The 22,791-nt window shown below is 43.3% G+C and overlaps 1 protein-coding gene across 8 annotated transcripts in view; it reads left to right on the top strand.

Annotated features, from left to right (window-relative positions):
* PIK3CG (phosphatidylinositol-4,5-bisphosphate 3-kinase catalytic subunit gamma) overlaps positions 1-22,791 on the top strand; it is a 217,765-nt gene that overhangs the window by 193,015 nt on the left and 1,959 nt on the right. For all 8 annotated transcript variants that reach the window (XM_069765075.1, XM_069765071.1, XM_069765069.1 and 5 more), the window contains 4 exons: positions 12,134-12,224; positions 14,690-14,820; positions 17,940-18,051; positions 18,774-18,931. In XM_069765075.1, the coding sequence (XP_069621176.1) occupies positions 12,134-12,224; positions 14,690-14,820; positions 17,940-18,051; positions 18,774-18,931 (492 nt within the window). The remainder of the gene's footprint in view (positions 1-12,133; positions 12,225-14,689; positions 14,821-17,939; positions 18,052-18,773; positions 18,932-22,791) is intronic.

Below are 22,791 nucleotides of genomic sequence, written 5' to 3'. Positions count from 1 at the left end.
GATCGTTGTCCGGCCAAGAAACTGTTCGTCCCTGATAGGTGGACTAGTAAAGTTATCTCTGAACTTCATTGTTCGGTGTTGGCTGGTCATCCAGGAATCTTTGGTACCAGAGAGTTAGTGGCTAGATCCTTCTGGTGGCCATCTCTGTCACGGGATGTACGTACTTTTGTGCAGTCCTGTGGGATTTGTGCTAGGGCTAAGCCCTGCTGTTCACATGCCAGTGGGTTGCTTTTGCCCTTGCCGGTCCCGAAGAGGCCTTGGACACATATTTCGATGGATTTCATTTCTGACCTTCCCGTTTCTCAAAAGATGTCAGTCATTTGGGTGGTCTGTGATCGCTTTTCTAAAATGGTCCATCTGGTGCCCTTGGTTAAATTGCCTTCCTCCTCTGATTTGGTGCCTTTGTTCTTCCAGCATGTGGTTCTTTTGCATGGCATTCCTGAGAATATTGTTTCTGACAGAGGTTCCCAGTTTGTTTCAAGGTTCTGGCGAGCCTTTTGTGGTAGGATGGGCATTGACCTATCTTTTTCCTCGGCTTTCCATCCTCAGACTAATGGCCAGACCGAACGAACTAATCAGACCTTGGAAACATATCTGAGATGTTTTGTTTCTGCAGACCAGGATGATTGGGTGTCCTTTTTGCCGTTGGCTGAGTTCGCCCTTAATAATCGGGCCAGCTCGGCTACCTTGGTCTCTCCATTTTTTTGCAATTCTGGGTTCCATCCTCGTTTCTCTTCAGGACAGGTTGAGTCTTCGGACTGTCCTGGTGTGGATTCTGTGGTGGACAGGTTGCAGCAGATCTGGACTCAGGTAGTGGACAATTTGACCTTGTCCCAGGAGAAGGCTCAACTTTTCGCTAATCGCAGACGCCGTGTGGGTCCCCGACTTCGTGTTGGGGATCTGGTTTGGTTATCTTCTCGTCATATTCCTATGAAGGTTTCCTCTCCTAAATTTAAACCTTGTTTTATTGGTCCGTATAGGATTTCTGAGATTCTCAATCCTGTGTCATTTCGTCTGACCCTCCCGGACTCCTTTTCCATACATAATGTATTCCATAGGTCGTTGTTGCGGAGATACGTGGCACCTATGGTTCCATCTGTTGAGCCTCCTGCCCCTGTTTTGGTGGAGGGGGAATTGGAGTATATTGTGGAGAAAGTTTTGGATTCTCGTGTCTCTAGACGGAAACTCCAGTATCTGGTTAAATGGAAGGGTTATGCTCAGGAAGATAATTCCTGGGTTTTTGCCTCTGATGTCCATGCTCCAGATCTTGTTCGTGCCTTTCATGTGGCTCATCCTGGTCGGCCTGGGGGCTCTGGTGAGGGTTCGGTGACCCCTCCTCAAGGGGGGGGTACTGTTGTGAATTCTGTGGCTGAATTCACTCCTGTGGTCACAAGTGGTACTGCAGCTTCTGGGCTTCCTCCCTCAGGTGTTCTGGTGAGCTCGTTGGCTGCCTTGTTATTTAACTCCACCTGATTCTGTCTTCCTTGCTCCTTGTCAATGTTCCAGTGTTGGATCTGAGCTTCTGGATCTTTCCGGTGGCCTGCTGCTCTGCTTAGTTAAGTGCTTCTTTGCTTTTGTTGCTGTTTTTTTCTGTCCAGCTTGTCTATTCGTTTTTGCTGGAAGCTCTGAGACGCAAAGGGTGTACCGCCGTGCCGTTAGTTCGGCACGGTGGGTCTTTTTGTCCCCTTTGCGTGGTTTTTGCTTTAGGGTTTTTTGTAGACTGCAAAGTTCTCTTTGCTATCCTCGCTCTATCTAGAATATCGGGCCTCATTTTGCTGAATCTATTTCATCCCTACGTTTTGTCTTTTCATCTTGCTAACAGTCATTATGTGTGGGGGGCTGCCTTTTCCTTTGGGGTATTTCTCTGAGGCAAGTCAGGCTTGTATTTCTATCTTCAGGCTAGTCAGTTCCTCAGGCTGTGCCGAGTTGCATAGGTAGTGTCAGGCGCAATCCACAGCTGCCTTTAGTTGTGTGTAGGATAGGTTCAGGTATTGCGGTCTACAGAGATTCCACGTCTCAGAGCTCGTTCTATTGTTTTGGGGTTTTTGTCAGATCACTGTATGTGCTCTGATTACTGGCACACTGTGTTACTGGATTGCCTTCATAACAATGTGCACTGCGGATTGCATTTCCCATAGGTTTACATTATACTGTAAACGCATGGGAAACCGCTGCGGACCCGCAGTTGCGGATCCGCAGCAAAATCCGCAGCGTGTGCACATACTCTAAAAAAGTGGGGGAAAAAATTAAATAATTTTAAAAATATTAAAAAAAGAAAAGATATTGTATCAATAAATATTTGTATGATAAACAATAAAAGTAAACATATCTGGTATCACTGCATCTGCAACAACCCAACCTATAAAACTGTCCCACTAGCTACCCCTTTAGTGAACGTCATAAAAAAGTAAATAAAAAAAAGGCGAAAAACAATGCTTTATCATCGTACTGACCCGAAGGATAAAACTGCCTTCTCATTTTTACCACAGATGGAGCATAACCCCACCCCCCCAAAAAAAATCCTAAATTGCTGATTTTTGTTCATTCTGCCTCCCAAAAATCGGAATAGAAAGTGATCAAAAATGTCATGTGCCTGAAAATGGTACCAATAAAAACGACAACTCATCCGGCAAAAAACAAGCCCTCACATGACTCTGTGGGGCAAAATATGAAAAAATTGTAGCTCTCAAAATGTGGTGATTCAAAAACAATTTTTTGCAAAAAAAGTGTCTTTTAGTGTGTGACAGCAGACAAACATAAAATTCCGATTTAAATCTGGTATTGATGTAGTTGCACTGAACAGGAGAATAAATTTGCCTAATCACTTATACTGCACGAGGAGCGGTGTAAAAAATAAATAAAACCAATTCTTGACCTGCTGTTGATTTTTTTCATTCTGCCTCCCAAAGATCGCAGTAAAGCTTGGTGCACATTTATCCTGCGCTGAGTGCTTACACTTGGGTTTTCGTGTAAATCTCTGAAATGAGGCAGATGAAGGCACTTTAGACGCCGTCTGACCTGTGATCTGGCGGTATCCGTCTTTTTAGGATTGCATAAAAGTGCTGTCTGCCACAGCACTGTTTTCACTTCTGAAAAGAAGGACACCGCTGAATAGAGGCCAGACGGAGTTCAGTGTGATTTTATTATTTTCACGGCTCAAGCTTATAAACCTCTGTGAAGCACCTGGGGGTTTAAGATGCTCACCACACATCTAAATACATTCCTTGAGGGGTCTAGTTCCCAAAATGGAGTCACTTGTGGTTTTTTTTCACTGTTTAGGCACATCAGGGGCTCTCCAAATGGGACATGACGTCCGCTAATGATTCCAGGAAATATTGCATTCAAATAGTCAAATGATGCTCCTTCCTTTCCGAGCTATGCTGTGTGCCCAAACAGTAGTTTTCTCCCTCATATTGAGTATCGGCGTACTAAGGAGAAACTGCATAACAATTTGTATGGTGCAATTGCAATTTCTCCTGTTACCCTTATGAAAAAGTAACATTTTGTGCTAAAAACATATTTGTGGGGCAAATTTGATTTTGTTTATTGTTATGGCTCAACGTTATAAACTTCTGTGAAGTCCCTGAGGGTTCAATGTGCTCACCACACATCTAGATAAGTTCCCTAAGGGGCCTAGTTTCCAAAATGGTGTCACTTGTGGTGGATTTTCACTGTTTACGCAGGAGTGCGATCCCCATGTCCTTTAAAAAGCCGGCAATTCATCTGCCGTATACAGTAAAATCACAGCGTGACCCAACAAAATAGAATAGATAGAATACACATATATACATAGAATAAATAGATATAAATATGCCAGTGACATATATAATTAATACAGTGGTAGTTTAGCTTAATGTACATGTATTTTTTTACATACTAAATTATTTTCTGAAAAAATGGCATGGTATCCCCCGACATTTTATTAACCAGCAGAAGGAAAGCGGACCGCAGGGGACAGATGTTTATAGCCAGGGATGGGGGTAATACCCATGCAGCTTCCAGGCTATTAGTATCAGCTCACATCTATATACTTAGCCTTTACAGGTTATTAAAATGGGGGACCCGCTGAAAAAATAATGACGTAGTGTCCTCTAACAGTTAATAATCAGCAAAGGCTAGGCAGAGAGCTGCAGGATGATATTAACCCCTTCATGACCGGGGAATTTTTCGTTTTTCCGTGTTCGTTTTTCGCTCCCCTCCTTCCCAGAGCCATAACTTTTTTATTTTTCCGTCAATTTGGCCATGTGAGGGCTTATTTTTTGCGGGACGAGTTGTACTTTTGAACGACATCATTGGTTTTAGCATGTCGTGTACTAGAAAACGGGAAAAAAATTCCAAGTGCGGTGAAATTGCAAAAAAAGTGCAATCCCACATTGGTTTTTTGTTTGGCTTTTTTGCTAGGTTCACTAAATGCTAAAAATGACCTGCCATTATGATTCTCCAGGTCATTACGAGTTCATAGACACCAAACATGACTAGGTTATTTTTTATCTAAGTGGTGAAAAAAAATTCCAAACTTTGCTAAAAAAAAAAAAAAATTGCGCCATTTTCCGATACTCGTAGCGTCTCCATTTTTCGTGATCTGGCGTCGGTTGAGGGCTTATTTTTTGCGTGCTGAGATGACGTTTTTAATGATAGCATTTCGGTGCAGATACGTTCTTTTGATCGCCCGTTATTGCATTTTAATGCAATGTCGCGGCGACCAAAAAAAGTAATTCTGGCGTTTCGAGTTTTTTTCCCGCTACGCTGTTTAGCGATCAGGTTAATGCTTTTTTTTATTTGATAGATCGGGCAATTCTGAGCGCGGCGATACCAAATATGCGTAGATTTGATATTTTTTTTATTGATTTATTTTGATTGGGGCGAAAGGGGGGTGATTTAAACTTTTATGTTTTTTTTATTTTTTTCACATTTTTTTAAACTTTTTTTTTTAACTTTTGCCATGCTTCAATAGCCTCCATGGGAGGCTAGAAGCAGGCACAGCACGATCGGCTCTGCTACATAGCAGCGATCTGCTGATCGCTGCTATGTAGCAGAATTGCACGTGTGCTGTGAGCGCCGACCACAGGGGGGCGCTCACAGCGACGGGCAATCAGTAACCATAGAGGTCTCAAGGACCTCTATGGCTACAATGGAGACGCATCGCCGACCCCCGGACATGTGACGGGGGTCGGCGATGACGTCATTTCCGGCCGCCCGGCCGGAAGCGGTAGTTAAATGCCGCTGTCTGCGTTTGACAGCGGCATTTAACTAGTTAATAGGTGCGGGCAGATCGCGATTCTGCCCGCGCCTATTACGGGCACATGTCAGCTGTTCAAAACAGCTGACATGTCCCGGCTTTGGTGCGGGCTCACCGCGGAGCCCTGCATCAAAGCAGGGGAGCCGGCATCGGACGGTATAGTACGTCCGATGCCGGTAAGGGGTTAATAGCCTATGAAGGGGCCATGGATATTGGCTCCCTCCCAGACTGAAAACATCAACTCTCAGCCATCCTAGAAAAGGCTCATCTATAAGATGCTCCAATTTTGGCACTTAGCCTCGCTATTGCCACTTGCCCTGGTTCGGTGGCAAGTGGGGTGATAGCTGGGGGATTGATGTCACCTTTGTATTCTCAAGTGACATCAAGCCCAGAGGTTAGTAATGGAGAGGCATCTATAAGTTTAGCACATGTTTTAAATTCAAGTAAACAATATGGGTTGTTATAGTTTATGAAAGTATTTATTTGGTATTGTGTCGGAAAATTGTAAGATATTATGGTTGATGTTCTAGGCATATATCTGTATAGATTACATCTGGATAGGCCGCATTTAAAATTACCGGTGATAGACAGCCAAGAATTATGAGCGCGAACCGTTTCACAAACTAGGCTGGGGGAGACCATGTCTCCAATTGATCTGACCCGGCGTGCAGAATGTCTTACTCATGCATCAATATATTGGCCAGTTTGTCAACTTGAAACAGAATGGGCAAGTTCTTATTGAAAATATAAGTAATAGCCTGATAATCAGTGCTAAAGGAAGTTACAAATGTAACGGTATCTGATTTGTTGCATAGTCACAAGGATGTATTATTAATGAGATGACGCCTTGATTTAGAAGCTGCTATATTTTGACCCCGAGTTAAAGTAGTTTGTATTCCCTAAGTGAGAGTCTTTTGTTGATGTTAGCACATTCCAGTTCAAAGGAGAAGTCATCGGAGCAGGCACATAGAGCGCTAACGTACTCACCCACCGGTAAGTTTCTAAACACATGCTGCGGATGGCAGCTGGTGGCATGTAAAACTGAGTTGCCACCTGTAGGTTTTTCTATATAATCTCGTATTGATTGTATTGGTAATAGAATTGCCTGTAAGATAGATATCAAGAAATCACGTATGTATACCCGAGAAGGCCACCGTAGACCACAAATTTAACATGTCGTTGTTCAAAAAAGGAGAACAATATGAGCAATCAGATATACTGCTGTTAGACCAGATAAATAGTAGGTCATTTATGTATTTACTATACCATATAATGTTGGAATTAAACAAATTGGTTGGTAGATATATCACTTGTGGTGCAGCGGTGTCCACGCTATGCAGTGATGAGGCAGTGACCTAGGAAAGTTCAAAGTAAAATGTAGTTTTAATGTCCAAACCTACAAATAAAACACAACAGTATCCTCCGGATCGCAGCCGGGAAACAAGACAGTCCATAAATGCGTCCGGTTGCCAAGTTCGACTGCAGCACCATATCACACTGCATGGTGCCAGGAGTTCGTTCTGCTTGGCTCTGAGTTCCCTCACACAGGCTGAGCTTTTGCAGAGCTGACTGCTCTGCTTGCTGCAAACTCCAACATGGACACACCCAACCATCTGCTGCAGGGGTTTTTACAAAAGAACCTGTGGCCTTTGGCCACATGGAAAACCCGGGCCAGGAAAGAAATGGACTGCCCCACTGCCATCCTGTAGTCCGTTTAAAAAATAAAAGCCCAGAACAGGTTTTCAGATATCTGCCCTGGACACATAGCATGCCCAAGACCAATACTCACTTTTATTTTGCATTGCAATCACAGCTATGCCTGTGACTGCAATTAACTCCCACGGCCTCCATATTCTTCTTTGCACATCCTGGGGGACACATAGCGACCCTGGCATATAACACCTGTCACTGCCTCACACACTGTCTTCTCCCAAAAGGTCATATATAAATTGGCCTGTGAAGGTGAAAAGATGCCTCCCATTGGACATCCTTGTATCTATAAGAAAAAACATTGTTGAATGATTAATTGGTATTGGTAAACAAAAAGAAACAACATGTAAGGTAAAGTCAATAATTGATGTTGAATGGACACTATACTTGAATAGATGGTATGTCACAGTGTCACAGCTTCCGGAGCCTGTTCATGAGGAATGCTGGAATAAAGGACTGCCACATCATTGGTAACCCAATTGTGAGTAGGACCCCATTGCAATTTATCCATGATGGTTAGTAAATCTTTGGTGTCCTTAATATTGCTTAAAGTAGTTGACACCAGTGGTTGAAGCAGATTATACAGCCACCGGGAGAGATTCTCAGCAGATCTGCATGAAAATCTGCCTCCAGAGCTTATTGTAAATGAAAAGAAGTGTTACCAGTGTGATGTGTAATGACCGCTCTCTGCTCTCCTGATCTCACTGCAGAGTTGTGTTTGATTATACTTCACACATCTACAGGTTCCTCTCCAGGCTTCAGCTTCCATCTCACAGGCAGAAAGGCTTACAATATTGTTGCAATACAGTAGAGCTGTGAGAGTTGCAGCAAATGTGTTTTGTAAGGAGAAAAAGTTCAGTTCTACTGTTTTGTGATAGGCACATGTCTAACACTGGAAATTCTTCCTTTCATTTACAATAAGCTCTGGAGGCAGATTCTCATGTAGATCAGTGTCCGGCCCATAGTCCTGAACAGCTCATTTTCATGTAAGAAAAACATGTATATCTCTGGAATGAAACATCAGATTGCAGATATCAAGGTGTCACTTTATTCAGCTACTTATGACCTACATGCCCATATAGATGGCTTGGAAAAGGTGATCCTACTGATAGATTCCCTTTAACCACTCCACAAGCAGGTTTACTGAAAAAGTGCTGTAAATGTCAGCTTTTGTATGTCCATTTGTGTAAGCAGTTCTGCTTGTTTGGTTGTTTCTATGCTTACCCCTTAACAATTTGTGATCTTGGGTGTCCCAGAGATTAGAAACTCACCAAACATTAATGGTGCATTGTTTTGATAAAGAAAAATATTTATAGTGGCAGGGCCGTATTTGTCACTAGGCACTTGAGGGCATGTGCCTAGGGTGGGACGATGTGGGGGGCAGCAACTGAGCATGAGCAAGTTTTTTTTTTTTTTTAAGTCCTGGGTCACCTCCCAACTGACCGCCCCCCAGCCCCCCCCCGCCCGCCCGCTTGCCTGCCTCCCTCCCACCTTCCCTCCTTGAAGACGTTATACTCATCCTGCTCCAGCGATGCCTGGTCTCAGTGCCTGCAGCTCGTCCTGAGTGAGCGATCACATGGTACCGCTCATTAAGGTCATGAATATGGGCATATTTATGACCTTAATGAGCAGTATCACATGACCGTTCACGCAGGAAGAAGGTGCTGCGCCGGGAGTCGGGACAGAGCTAGAGGGATGTTCGGTGCGGCCGCGCGGTGTGGGAAAGAAAGGTGAGTATGAGGGATGGGGGGTCTGGGGACAGGGGACGGGGGGATGAAGGAGGACGGGGAGCAGAGCCATGCAAGATGGGAGCGGGAGCAGGAGCGGGGGGTTGAGAGATGAGCCATGCATACATGAGGGGGGGAATATGAGCCATGCATACAGTAGGGGGGGAATATGAGCCATGCATACAGGAGGGGGGAATATGAGCCATGCATACAGGAAGGGGCGAATATGAGCCATGCATACAGGAGGGGGGGAATATAAGCTATGCATACAGTAGGGGGGAATATGAGCCATGCATACGGGGGGGGGGAATATGAGCCATGCATACAGGAGGGGGGAATATGAGCCATGCATACAGGAGGGGGGGAATATGAGCCATGCATACAGGAGGGGGGAATATGAGCCATGCATACAGGAGGGGGGAATATGAGCCATGCATACAGGATGGGAGGGACATGAGCCATGCATACAGGAGGGGAGATATGAGCCATGCATATGGGATGGGAGGGAGATGAGCCATGCATACGGGGGGGGGGGGGGGAATATGAGACATGCATACAGGAGGGGGGATGTGAGCCACGCATGCAGGAGGGGGGAATATGAGCCATCCATACAGTAGGGGGGATATGAGCCATGCATACGGGATGGGGGGATATGAGCCATGTATACAGGAGAGGGAGGGATATGAGCCATGCATACAGGAGAGGGAGGGTTATGAGCCATGCATATGAGATGGGAGGGAGATGAGCCATGCATACAGGAGGGGGGATATGAGCCATGTATACAGGATGGGAGGGACATGAGCCATGCATACAGGAGGGGGGATATGAGCCATGCATATGGGATGGGAGGGAGATGAGCCATGCATGCAGGAGGGGGAATATGAGCCATGTATACAGGAGGGGAGGATATGAGCCATGCATACACGATGGGGGGAGATGAGCCATGCATACAAGATGGGAGGGGGGCATTATACAGTATTGAGCATCATGTGGGGTCATTAAACACTATGGAGCCTCATGTGTGGCCATTATACAGTATTGAGCATCATGTGGGGTCATTATACAGTATGGAGCATCATGTGTGGCCATTATACAATATGGAGCATCATGTGTGGCCATTATACAGTATGGAGCATCATGTGTGGCCATTATACAATATGGAGCATCATGTGTGGCCATTATACAGTATGGAGCATCATGTGTGGCCATTATACAGAATGGAGCATCATGTGTGGCCATTATACAGTATTGAGCATCATGTGTGGCCATTATACAGTATGGAGCTTCATGTGTGGCCATTATACAGTATGGAGCTTCATGTGTGGCCATTATACGGTATGGAGCATCATGTGTGGCCATTATATAGTATGGAGCATCATGTGTGGCCATTATACAGTATGGAGCATCATATGTGGTCATTATACAGTATGGAGCATCATGTGCGGCCATTATACAGTATGTGGTGCACTGCGTAGCCATTATACAAGAAAAGTGGTCCGCAAGGACCGAGAAAGAACGACCAAACAGTCAATATAAACAAATTTAGAAAAAACTTTATTAATATTAAAAAAGTGTAGGACAAAAAGAGGCAGGTGGAAGCAAGTGCCGCATGGTGTACACATCTGCTTCACCGATGCGTAAACCACCATAGGCACACGGCACCAGGGGAGAAAAGCATCTGCATACGAGTATAAATCAATCACTATAATAAAGCTAAGAACTACCGCAAACACATATGGCCAGTATCTATAGTACTGATAACAATCAGTGCTTAAGGTGAACAGAGATCACATAGAAAATGAACGTGCTCCTCAGGCTAGCATGTACACACATTCTGTACACCAAATATCAGCACCGCAACTGAAGCAATGTGTAAATAAAGGCCATTGTGCGGCGCTTACCTCAAAGATGCAAAGCAGAGCAGCCTCCCCCGGGACCGTGCGCCCTCCCCGACGCGCGTTTCGGCAACACACCGTTTCGAGCCCCCTGAAGAAGGTGTGTTGCCGAAACGCGCGTCGGGGAGGGCGCACGGTCCCGGGGGAGGCTGCTCTGCTTTGCATCTTTGAGGTAAGCGCCGCACCATGGCCTTTATTTACACATTGCTTCAGTTGCGGTGCTGATATTTGGTGTACAGAATGTGTGTACATGCTAGCCTGAGGAGCACGTTCATTTTCTATGTGATCTCTGTTCACCTTAAGCACTGATTGTTATCAGTACTATAGATACTGGCCATATGTGTTTGCGGTAGTTCTTAGCTTTATTATAGTGATTGATTTATACTCGTATGCAGATGCTTTTCTCCCCTGGTGCCGTGTGCCTATGGTGGTTTACGCATCGGTGAAGCAGATGTGTACACCATGCGGCACTTGCTTCCACCTGCCTCTTTTTGTCCTACACTTTTTTAATATTAATAAAGTTTTTTCTAAATTTGTTTATATTGACTGTTTGGTCGTTCTTTCTCGGTCCTTGCGGACCACTTTTCTTGGTTATGACGTCTAGCGACTAGTCTTCGTTATAGTTCCTCCCTTGTTTTGGGCTCAGCATACAAATGGTATTACCATTTGGTATGTTTTATCATATATAGGATTATATAATGCTGAGATTTGTTGTGCTTTTTGCTCACTATTGTAGCCATTATACAGTATAGAGCATCATGTGTGGCCATTATACAGTATGTGGTGCACTGCGTAGCCATTATACAGTATAGAGCATCATGTGTGGCCATTATACAGTATGTGGTTCACTGCGTAGCCATTATACAGTATAGAGCATCATGTGTGGCCATTATACAGTATGTGGTGCACTGCGTAGCCATTATACAGTATGGAGCATCATGTGTGGCCATTATACAGTATGTGGTGCACTGCATAGCCATTACACAGTATGGAGCACTGTGTGGCCATTATACAGTATTGAGCATCATGTGTGGCCACTGGCCATTATAAAGTATGGAGCACTGTGTGGCCATATTTTTTTTGTTTATAATTATAGTTTATGAAACCGTGTGATCTGCAGTGCTAAATGGCTGTGGTTGGGACATGGATATGGGTGTGACTAGTTGTGAAAAGGGTGTGGTCAGAGGCGTGGCCTAAAATTTGCCACGGCGCACTATGCGCGCCGCAAACTTTATACCTATTTCCCTTCTTTAAAAGTTGGGAGGTATGATACCGCATTTGCCAGATCACGGCAAGTGCCGCAAATCCCATAGGGAATGAATGAGGTCAAACGCAGTGTTTGTGTAAGTGATTCGTTACGCGGCAGATGCAGAAAAACTGCTCGATCTGCTGCAAAAGGCGACTTTCACATCAGCGATTCCAATAGTGTCATACTCACCAAAGGGGGAGGCAGCACTAAAAGTGCCTAGGACAGCAGAAACTCTAAATACGGCCCTGTATATTGGGAAACCCATGCAATAGGGGTAAGAACATTCATTAACCGTACTGTTCATTTTCTTCAGATACTACGGATTATGGAGTCTATTTGGGAAGGTGAATCATTAGACCTTTGCCTGTTACCCTATGGCTGTATTTCTACTGGAAACAAGATAGGTGAGTGATGAGGCATGATCGGTAAATCCATTCTGTGATAGGTGTTCCACCTTCTTATGTAATAACTGGATAATATGGTACAAAGTAGGGACAGTGGCTTCCCAACGTTGCAGCATACCGCTATACAGCAGGGGGACCAAATGGTTCCGCCGCTACCTGTCCAATAACTCCTGTATTAATGTTTGTGCAGGTTCTTTCATGCTTTATAAAGTTATCATGCATATTTCTATGCATTAAACTTGCGTCTAAAAAACATATCTTTTATTCAAATACATTAAAAATACAAATATTTAACCCTAGCCAGGATAAAAGTCATCTATATACCAGCTGACTACTTGTAATCGCACACAAGACAAAAAACACACATATTCATATAATAGGAATAGATGAAACAAAAAATAAAGGGGAGTAACCATAAGGTTGACAGTGGTTACTCTCACAATACAGTCACATCTATTCCTGTTGTGAGTATTTGTGCATTTTTTGTCTTTTGTGTGCTAACAGTCAGCTGGTATATAGGTGGCTTTTAATCCCTACAAGAGTTAAATATTTGTATTTTTAATATGTTTGAATAAAAGTTATGTTTTAATAGGCTCACATTTTGCTGCTGTACAAACTTAGCAGTTCCAGCTGCCTCTGCTTTGTTTCAAAATATCTTCGATTAGATTTATAAAATAAGTGGAGTAATTTACATTCATTCAATCCTAAAAAACACTGGTAAGCTTGAGACTTTATGTTGCCTGATTCGTAGTTGTTTTCTGAATTCATCCAAAATGTGTTTGTCTATGGGAATTTGATGGCGGTATACCTCGATGGCTGTAAATATGTGGTGCAGTGAGACCATAGGATGATAGGAAAGGATCGGACATCTGGAAAATTGCAACTATTGTGAAAATCTTGTAACAATTTTCCTTTTTCAACCTAATGCCCATCTTCATTGATACTTGGAAACTGTGAGTAGGCTAAGTAAGGTACATCTACATTGAGTACATTCTATTCCAAATGAATTTCAATCAACCCACAAGTTTTATATGAGAATTTTTAGACTTATAGCTGCTGAATAGATAACAAATTATCCAGTTCTCGTGATGTATTTTATCATCCTGCTGCCTGATAAAAGCTTAAAGGGAATCTGTCAGCAGTTTTTTACTACTCCATTTGAGAGCAGCATAACGTAGGAGCAGAGACCCTGATTTCGAGCAATGTGTCGCCTAGGTCTTTTGCACACGATCGTATTTTTAAAAAAACTCGTTCCAATATTATTCAGTGAGGCAGTACGGATGAACGATTTTTTTCACTAAGTGAATCTGTGTGTAAAAAAAATCAGCATGCACTGGTTTCTTCCATAAATCAGATGAGACTCGGCCTTTTAAGTCTATGGGTGCATGAAAAAAATTGGATGCCGTATGAAAATAAACCAAAAAGAGTGGGCGTTCCATGTGAAAAACACATGTTCGATGGGGGGAGAGGTGTTCAACTCACCTCTGGTAGTTGTACATGTGAGACACAACGCTGATGGTAAGTGGTGAATGACGGCGGTCCTGGTGATGATACTAAGCGGTGAATGACGGCGGTCCTGGTGATGATACTAAGCGGTGAATGACGGCGGTCCTGGTGCGCTGTAGCTCCTTCCACCCACTCGTGGCGTCCTGCTAACAAGCTGTGATACAGTGAAAAAAAAGGTTGAAAGGTGGGCGGTGGAAATCTACAGGGCACCACACCTGATGAAGGGGACGGATCATCCCTGAAACGTTGTGTGTGTGTGTTGAATAAATCAACTTTTCTTATCTGACCTGGGAGGTTCCGGATTGAGAGCGTGGCGTACCCTGGATATCCACTGCCCATTTTTCATTGTTGTTCACTGTCATATGGAGACACTGAATAGCATCCGATTTTCTCCAATATATTGCAATTCTGTAACATAGGAAACTGTAGCTGGTCTTGTAAATGATTAAAAGCTACTGCTGTAAAAAAAAACTGACTGCATACGGATGGATAAAACTCTGCCGATTTTCTTATACGGTCAAGTGGACCTATCCTTACAGAAATGCTTGCTGCAGTTTTAATAAAATCCCTATTTTATCAGCTGCAGATCTACCTTTTCTCTGAATGCTGAGCTCTGTATAAACATCCCCCCACTTCTGATTGGCAGCTTTCTGCCTATGCACAGTGTACGCAGAAATCTGCCAATCAATGGTGGAGGCATGCTTATACAGAGCTTATGAATATGGAGGACTACATAGCAGCAGGGTTATTAGTCCTGTAGGGATAATCTCCTGCTTCTAACGCAATGATTTTATAACACACTACAGCAAACAGCCAAGTAAGTGATACATCTCTGGAATCAGGGTCTCTGCCCCTACATTGTGCTGCTCTCAGATTAGGTGACAGAAACCTGGTGACAGATTTTCTCTTTAATTCATGTACAGATCAATGATGTTTGTCATCTATATCTCCCCTTTTAGGAATGATTGAAATTGTCAAAGATGCAACGACCATCGCTCAGATACAGCAGAGTACAGTGGGAAACACTGGTGCATTTAAAGATGAAGTTCTAAGTCAGTGGCTAAAAGAGAAATGTCCACTTGAAGATAAGGTATATTGTTATAATGGTTATATAGGGGTAAAATGTGTGTGTTATGTCTGTATATTGAAATGGCTGGGACAAGATAGTAATCGTAGTGGCAAATTATCTATATCTATAAGGCTGGGTTCACATTGCGTTAAACCCATCTGTTAGACAGACTACGTTACACCGCAGCATAACACGGTGTAATGCAGTCCGTCAACGCCGCCATTGAATCCAATGTCGGACGCATCGCTAGCGCACGCCCACAATGGGCGTGCGCTAGCGATGTGCCATCATTGAGTGACAGACCCCGAGACGCGGGCTGCAGCGTTTCCGGGTCCGTCACCGCTACTGCATATAGAGCATCTGCTAGCTCTATCTGCGCTAGCACGCTGCCATACCGGCACTTGCGTTAACAGCAACCTGTTAACATATGTGTTGAACGGGCTGCTGTTAACGCAATGTGAACCCGGCCTAAGTCAGTATCAGCCTCCATGATAGGCTCCACAGTCTTTTCTCCACATTTAGCAATTTTACATTAACAAATAAATAAAAATGAACTAACAAACACAAAAGGGTAAACCAGAATGCATGAGGCTAGTGACTATAGATACATATTAGAAACTAGATGGTGGCTCGATTCTAACGCATCGGGTATTCTAGAATCTGCATGACCATGTAGTATATTGCCCAGCCACGTAGTATATTGCCCAGCGACGTAGTATATTGCCCAGCCACGTAGTATATTGCCCAGCCACGTAGTATATTGCCCAGTCACGTAGTATATTGCCCAGCCACGTAGTATATTGCCCAGCGACATAGTATATTGCCCAGCGACATAGTATATTGCCCAGCCACGTAGTATATTGCCCAGTCACGTATATTGCCCAGCCACGTAGTATATTGCCCAGCCACGTAGTATATTGCCCAGCCACGTAGTATATTGCCCAGCCACGTAGTATATTGCCCAGTCACGTAGTATATTGCCCAGTCACGTAGTATATTGCCCAGCCACGTAGTATATTGCCCAGCCACGTAGTATATTGCCCAGTCACGTAGTATATTGCCCAGCCACCTAGTATATAGCACAGCCCACGTAGTATATTGCCCAGTCACGTAGTATATTGCCCAGCCACCTAGTATATAGCACAGCCCACGTAGTACGGTATATTGCCCAGTCACGTAGTATATTGCCCAGCCACATAGTATATTGCTCAGTCACGTAGTATATTGGCCAGTCACATATTGCCCAGCCACATAGTATATAGCACAACCCACGTAGTACGGTATATTGCCCAGTCACGTAGTATATTGCCCAGTCACGTAGTATATAGCAGAGCCACGTAGTATATTGCCCAGCCACGTAGTATATTGCCCAGCACAGATCCACGAAGTATAGAGACTTAAAAAAAAATAAACATATACTCACCTATAGCCCGTTGAAGTCCTGCTATACTCACCCTCCGCCGCCTTTCCCGCTCCTCGCCACGCTCCCGGGATCGCTCTATTGCAAGCGGCAGCTTGCGGTCCCAGGGCTCGTTTGAGCAGGACCTATGATGACGTCGCGGTCACATGACCGTGACGTCACGGCAGGTCCTTGCCGCACACCAGCCCTGGGACGGGACCGGAAGCTGCCGCTTGCAATGGAGCGGTCCCAGGAGTGTGGCGAGGAGCGAGAAAGGCGGCGGAGGGTGAGTATAGCAGGTTTTTGTTTTTTTTTTATTATTTTTAACATGACCTATTTTTACTATTGATGCTGCATAGGCAGCATCAATAGTAAATAGTTGGGGACACACAGGGTTAATAGCAGCTGTAACGGAGCGCGTTACACCGCGGGCCGTTACCGCTACCATTAACCCGCGGTGAGCGGAGGGGATTATGGAGCAGGCGCCGGGCAGTGAGTGCAGGGGAGTAGGGGAGGGACTAATCAGACTGTGTCCGTCACTGATTGGTCGCGGCAGCCATGACAGGCAGCTGCCAAGACCAATCAGCGAACGAATAACCGTGACAGAAGGACAGACAGACAGACGGAAGTACCCCTTAGACAATTATGTATATAGATGGCACGTGTACAAATTGTAAGAATGAGGATGGCAGTAACTGTCTTCAACAAAACTAATGGCTTGCAAAACTTATATGGAAAATATGCGAATACCAAACTTGCATTCATGAACCCTCCGCTCCCGGCACCAGCACCAAAGAATCTTGCAAGCTGTGAGGCTTCACAATTCTACAGTCACATAGAGTGACCTCAGACTTGAGCTCCAAGCCTGGACAACACCTTTAAGGGAACTTAAAAGGAATCAACACTCTTATGTTGTTGATTCTCTGGTGCCAAAATCAGGTGGTCGTGTAACTGCAAGTATATGATTTACATTCTTCCAGACACATTCCAACTAGGCGTATCCGGTCCCATCAATGCATTTTCATGCACATCTAGTCGGCAAGTCACACACCTGCCCACTCCTTTGCAGACTTGAGCCCCAAGCCTAGTCAACCCCTTTACAGGAACCTATCACATGATTTGTGCTGACTGAACCACAGGCGCCATGAATTAAAAACTGGCTCCTAAATTACAAACCTCTTTGTTTTACTCTGAAAACCTGTGGCATTTCAGAAAAGAAAACATAGTTGAAAGAACAACTTACAGTCTATTAAAGTTGCTGTCCAGGCTTGGGACAAAAGTCTGCACTCTCTCTATGCGACTGCAGACTGCTGAATCATGACAGCGTGCCCAATTTCCCGGTATTGCTGGTGCAAGCAGGCACTTGACCTCATGTATGTGATTTGCATGTTTGCAGTCCAGTGCATACTTGACATGCTCAGCTTCTCTCCATGGAAGTGAATTAAGAGAAGCCCGACATGTCTCGTTGGCGTTTGAATGCCAGTATGCAAATCGCACACATGTGGTCACATGACTGCCCGCTCGCAACTCCAGTAGCGGGGAATTGTGACAGCGTGTGTCCCACACACTGTCAAGATTCAGCAGTCTGCAGTCAAATACATCCCTTTAATTGTCTTTATTTCCTAGAATCGCTTTGACACAAGATACTAATTTTTTTCACTTTAGATAAAGCAGATCATTGACTGCAGCGGTGCGTTCCTGTAGTGTCACTACCTAACACTAACATTTCACTTCCTCATAGCTGAATGCGGCAGTGGAGAGGTTTGTTTATTCCTGTGCTGGATACTGTGTAGCTACTTTCGTACTTGGAATTGGGGACAGACACAATGACAATATCATGGTAACTGAAACAGGTAAGATCACACACAGCTCGTACATCATTTATTTTCTGGTATTTTGTGCTGGTGTTTATGCACGTTTCAAAAATAAAAATGACAAATATTATAGACCACATACACACTTTGTATTTTTTAAGTGAACATGAACTGGATGTGTCATTTTTTTTTTCTTCCAACACTGAATTGCTTTAAATATTTAATCTGCACTAAAATATTTAGCAACTCATAATGGCTTAGTGGCATGGGAAATGAAAATGGATTAGAGTTAAGCCCGGAATATTCTCTATTCACATCCCCTATTTACTGGTGTAAAGCAGAACATTATTCTAGAAACATCAGTTCATGTCTGGTACTGTAAGCGATATGTAGTGTGTATGTATCTATATCACTCAATTATTCTATGTATTTAGAACACTTTACAACATACAACCGGTACCCCACATATGGCTGTCCTTCTTTCCAGCTGTATACAGACTCCCGAACGCTGTATAACTAGACTCACATTATCCTGAATGTATAATGTCAAATAGAGCAAAGTTATAGTTGGGTAAAGGCAAAGAAAATCCCCCATTCACATTAGATGGCTGTTGGCTGAACTGTTTCCGCCAATCGGTCGGCCGACAGCTATCACGGCGGGCTGTCCCAATGCTAGTCCAATGTCTATGGGGGCTTAAGGATATAAGAAGATAGAAATACAAGATACATGTTCTTACTTCTTCCATCTTTTTTGATCTTAGGTAATTTATTCCACATTGATTTTGGACACATCCTTGGGAACTATAAAAGCTTTCTGGGCATTAACAAGGAAAGGGTACCATTTGTTCTAACACCAGATTTTTTACATGTGATGGGAACCTCAGGAAAGAAAACAAGTGAATACTTTCTTAAATTCCAGGTATATTTATATTGTATGTCATATCTTCAGTATGAACACACATTGAATTCAGTACATTGTGACACAAGCCAAATGTATACGCAGTTATGAAATAATAAGGCATTTATATCTTCTAGTACAAATACAGTTTTGTCCAGTTTTATACTGATTGATATGTGCACTTATTCATCTAACCTTTTATTCAGACACGGTATTTTAGAAATGCTTTTAGAAAGCATGTGGTTTCCCTAATTTTACAATCACAAACTAGATGATGGAGCGGAGTGGCTTGTATTTAAGTGCTGTTGGCTGGAGCTAGACTCTCAGGCAACATGATGTAACAAAGTATTTCTGTAGAGGAAAGTTAAGTTAAAGCGGTTGTCCAATACCTGTAATGGTTTTTATAAATAGCTACATTTAAGCCCCAATCACAGATGTAATTTATTTTATTATAAAATTCCCTACTATTTCTCCCTATCCTGCTATTCCCTATATGTGTTTTTTTACTTTATTTCTTGTGATGGTTTGTATGAGGGGACTCTTAACCCTGCTGTTCTGTTCGGTCTGGGGAGACCTATTTTGAACTTTGGTATTTTTTGGGGTGTTCAAGATGCGGTTCTGAAACTTGTGGTTGATTGACTTAAATGAGGATGGGTCGGTCGGCCACGGGTTTCAGAGCCGCATCTTGAATATTTTAAAGAATATTGAAGTTCAAAGTCGGTCATTTTTGACCAACAGAACAGCAGGGTTAAATGGGTCATCACAGGAGGATGGTCCTGCAGTTACTTCTCCAATAGCTTCTGTTAACCCCACTGAAACTGCACGATATCAGGAACTAAGAACTGTGTGACAGAAAAAGAAAAAAAAAGACTTTCGCTAAGTCAGCAGGAAGAATATTTACATTTCCAGCAACAGTCCTCCATGCTCAGTCAGCTGAGGAGAAGATCTATTTCTTCTCCTGTCACACACTTCTCCACCAACACTGGTATGTGTACCCTGGTCTGCTGACGATTGAAATATGTCTCGGGAGCAGTGTTTCTTTAGACTGCAGCCTGTATTGCCACATAACTAGGACGGGCTGCCAGTTGAATTTTTTTTACGATCTTGGAGAATCCTTTAATGGTGGATTGGAAGGTTTCAAGCAAAGAGTACACCGATGAGTGATCTAACTGAGAGAGAATGGCACTAGCATTTTTGCTAACTTTGTAGATTGTGAGCCCTCGCGGGCAGGGTCTTCTCTCCTCCTGTACCAGTTGTGACTTGTATTGTTCAAGATTATTGTACTTGTTTTTATTATGTATACCCCTCCTCACATGTAAAGCGCCATGGAATAAATGGAGCTATAATAGTAAATAATAATAATAATAACTCAAGGTTAAGGAAGGAGTGGTTTTAGAAATTGAAAGAACTTGATAGACTTGAGAAAATGTGGTATATGAATGATAGGGCGAGAGGGTTGAAGGAGATTATTAATTCCATTAAGCCAAGTTAAGTTTTAGAAAGTAAGTGGCGAAAAAGGAGGGAATACTTAATAAATTCTTTGCAGTTCTGGAAAACAAGTGGTAAAATCAGGCCCAGAGAGGTGCATTTGAATGTCATCAGCATAAAAGTAGTGTGAAAGGACACCAACATATAGGTGGTAAGATGAGGAGTTGGTGCTAGAATGGCAGACATTTAGGCCGCGTTCAGTATTTGGTGACTTTTTTACCTCAGAATTTGTAAGCAAAAACCAGTAGTTGGCTAAAAAAATACAGAATTGGTGATGTGTTTCTATTATACTTTTCCGCTGATTGTTCCACTCCTGGTTTTGGCTTACACATACTGAGGTAAAATACTGACCAAATACTGAACCTGTGAACGTAGCCTTAATGTACAGTGTGAGAATGGGAGACACTAGTTGAGGTATGAGGAGGTACAAGAGAGGGCTAAGTCCATGATGCAAAGGGATGAAATTAAGTACGAGATTTCCTAAAAGGCGTCCCAGGGTTAGAGAGGTCAACACTCAATATACTATAATCACAACAACCCTAAGTGCAAATAAACCCGGGACATTACAGCCATGAAAAACTGTATTAAATGTTACATTAAAAACATTAAATCACCAGAGTGCTGCTATAAAGTGCGAGGTATACAGCGTACCTGTGCTAGTCACAACATTTGACCAGTAATTAATACAGAGTATATTCAGTATACAGATGTTAAAATCAACACAGGCAACACTTAGGCTATGTGCACACTTTCAGGATTTCTTGCAGAAAATTCCTGAGAAAAACCTGAAATTTTCTGCAAGAAATCTGCATGCATTTTTTTTGCGTGTTTTTGCTGCGTTTTTGCTGCGGTTTTGATGCGTTTTTTCCGGACATTTCCCAATGCATTTTAGAGTGGGAAAGTGTTTGACTAATTATATGCAGTGCAGAGCCATCAATTTACACATCATATTAATTATATTTTACTACCGCCACTGCAGTGATGCCTATTACGTTGTGTTAACCCCAAATCTCCATCTATTAGGTAATGGGTAAAATATGACCCCGAGCATAGAGTTGTTGTGTAACAGTGTTCTCATCCAGTTATCATTATTTATTTATATAGCACCATTGATTCCATGGTGCTGTACATGTGAAAAGGGGTTACATACAGGGTTATAGATATCGTCAACAGTAAACAAATTTACAGTGACAGACTGGTACAGAGGGGAGAGGACCCTGTCCTTGTGGACTTACATTCTTCGGGATAATGGGGAAGAGACAGGAGGTCGGTGTGCTGCAGCACTGGTGGTGGTGAGATGGCAGCTCGGTTGGTTGGTGAGGCGGCAGCTCGGGTGGTTGGTGAGGCGGCAGAATGGTTATTGCAGGCTGTAGGTTTTCCTGAAGAGATGGGTTTTCAGGTTCAGTCTGAAGGATCCGAGGATGGTGGATAATCGAACGTGTTGAGGCGTGGAATTCCAGAGGATGGGAGATATTCAGGAGAAATCTTGGAGGCGGTTGTGTGAGGAACGAATAAGTGTGGAGGAGAGTAGGAGGTTGGAGATTAGTTCAGAGATATAGGGAGGGGACAGGTTGTGGATGGCTTTGTAGATCAGTGTTAGTAGTTTGAACTGGATTCGTTGGGGAATTGGGAGCCAGTGGAGGGATTTGCAGAAGGGTGAAGCAGGGGAGTAGCGAGGAGAGAGGTGGATTAGCTGAGCAGCAGAGTTGAGGACAGACTGGAGTGGTGCAAGGGAGTTAGGGGAGAGGCCGCAGAGGAGGGTGTTGCAGTAGGCTGTGGTGTACCTTACGCCAGAAATCTTAGGCTATGTTCACATGTTTCATTTTTGCAGCGTTTTCTTATGCGTTTTTTTCATGGAAATTTTCATCTGCATTTCACAGTACCAGCAAAATCTGTGAGATTTCATAAATCTTTTTCTGACAGTTTTATCAAAGAAATTTTTTTGCAGTATGTAATTTCTTTCAGCATTTTTTCAGTGTTTTGCAGCATTTTTCACCCAATGGGTAGTGCAAAAAAACACTGCAGAAAACGCAGGTATCAGATTTTGCTTTTGCTGTCAAAACCTGATAAAGTTGAATCAGATTATTTTTTTATGAAATAAACGTTATCAGCATGCACAAGAGACAAATGTACCCTGACAAAAACACAGTAAAAACGTACCAAAAAAAAATAGCAAAACCTGCTTTTTTGATGGTGCTTCTTTACTGCCAAGAGAGCAGATTTTGCCTGCAGAGAAAAAAGCATCAAAAACGCAAAGTCTGAACATAGCTGTACTCCAGTACCAAATTGGAGTAGGATTCGTGGCGATCTTCACACAAACTCAAATAAATAAGGCAGCACACTGTAGCGCTAAAACATGCAAACGTGAAAGTTGAACTGCATTACTGCACTAG

This window comes from Ranitomeya imitator, chromosome 4, assembly GCF_032444005.1.
Source record: "Ranitomeya imitator isolate aRanImi1 chromosome 4, aRanImi1.pri, whole genome shotgun sequence".
Lineage (NCBI taxonomy): Eukaryota > Metazoa > Chordata > Amphibia > Anura > Dendrobatidae > Ranitomeya > Ranitomeya imitator.
Note: the sequence above shows the minus strand (reverse complement) of the source record. Positions and strands in the feature narration are given on the sequence as shown.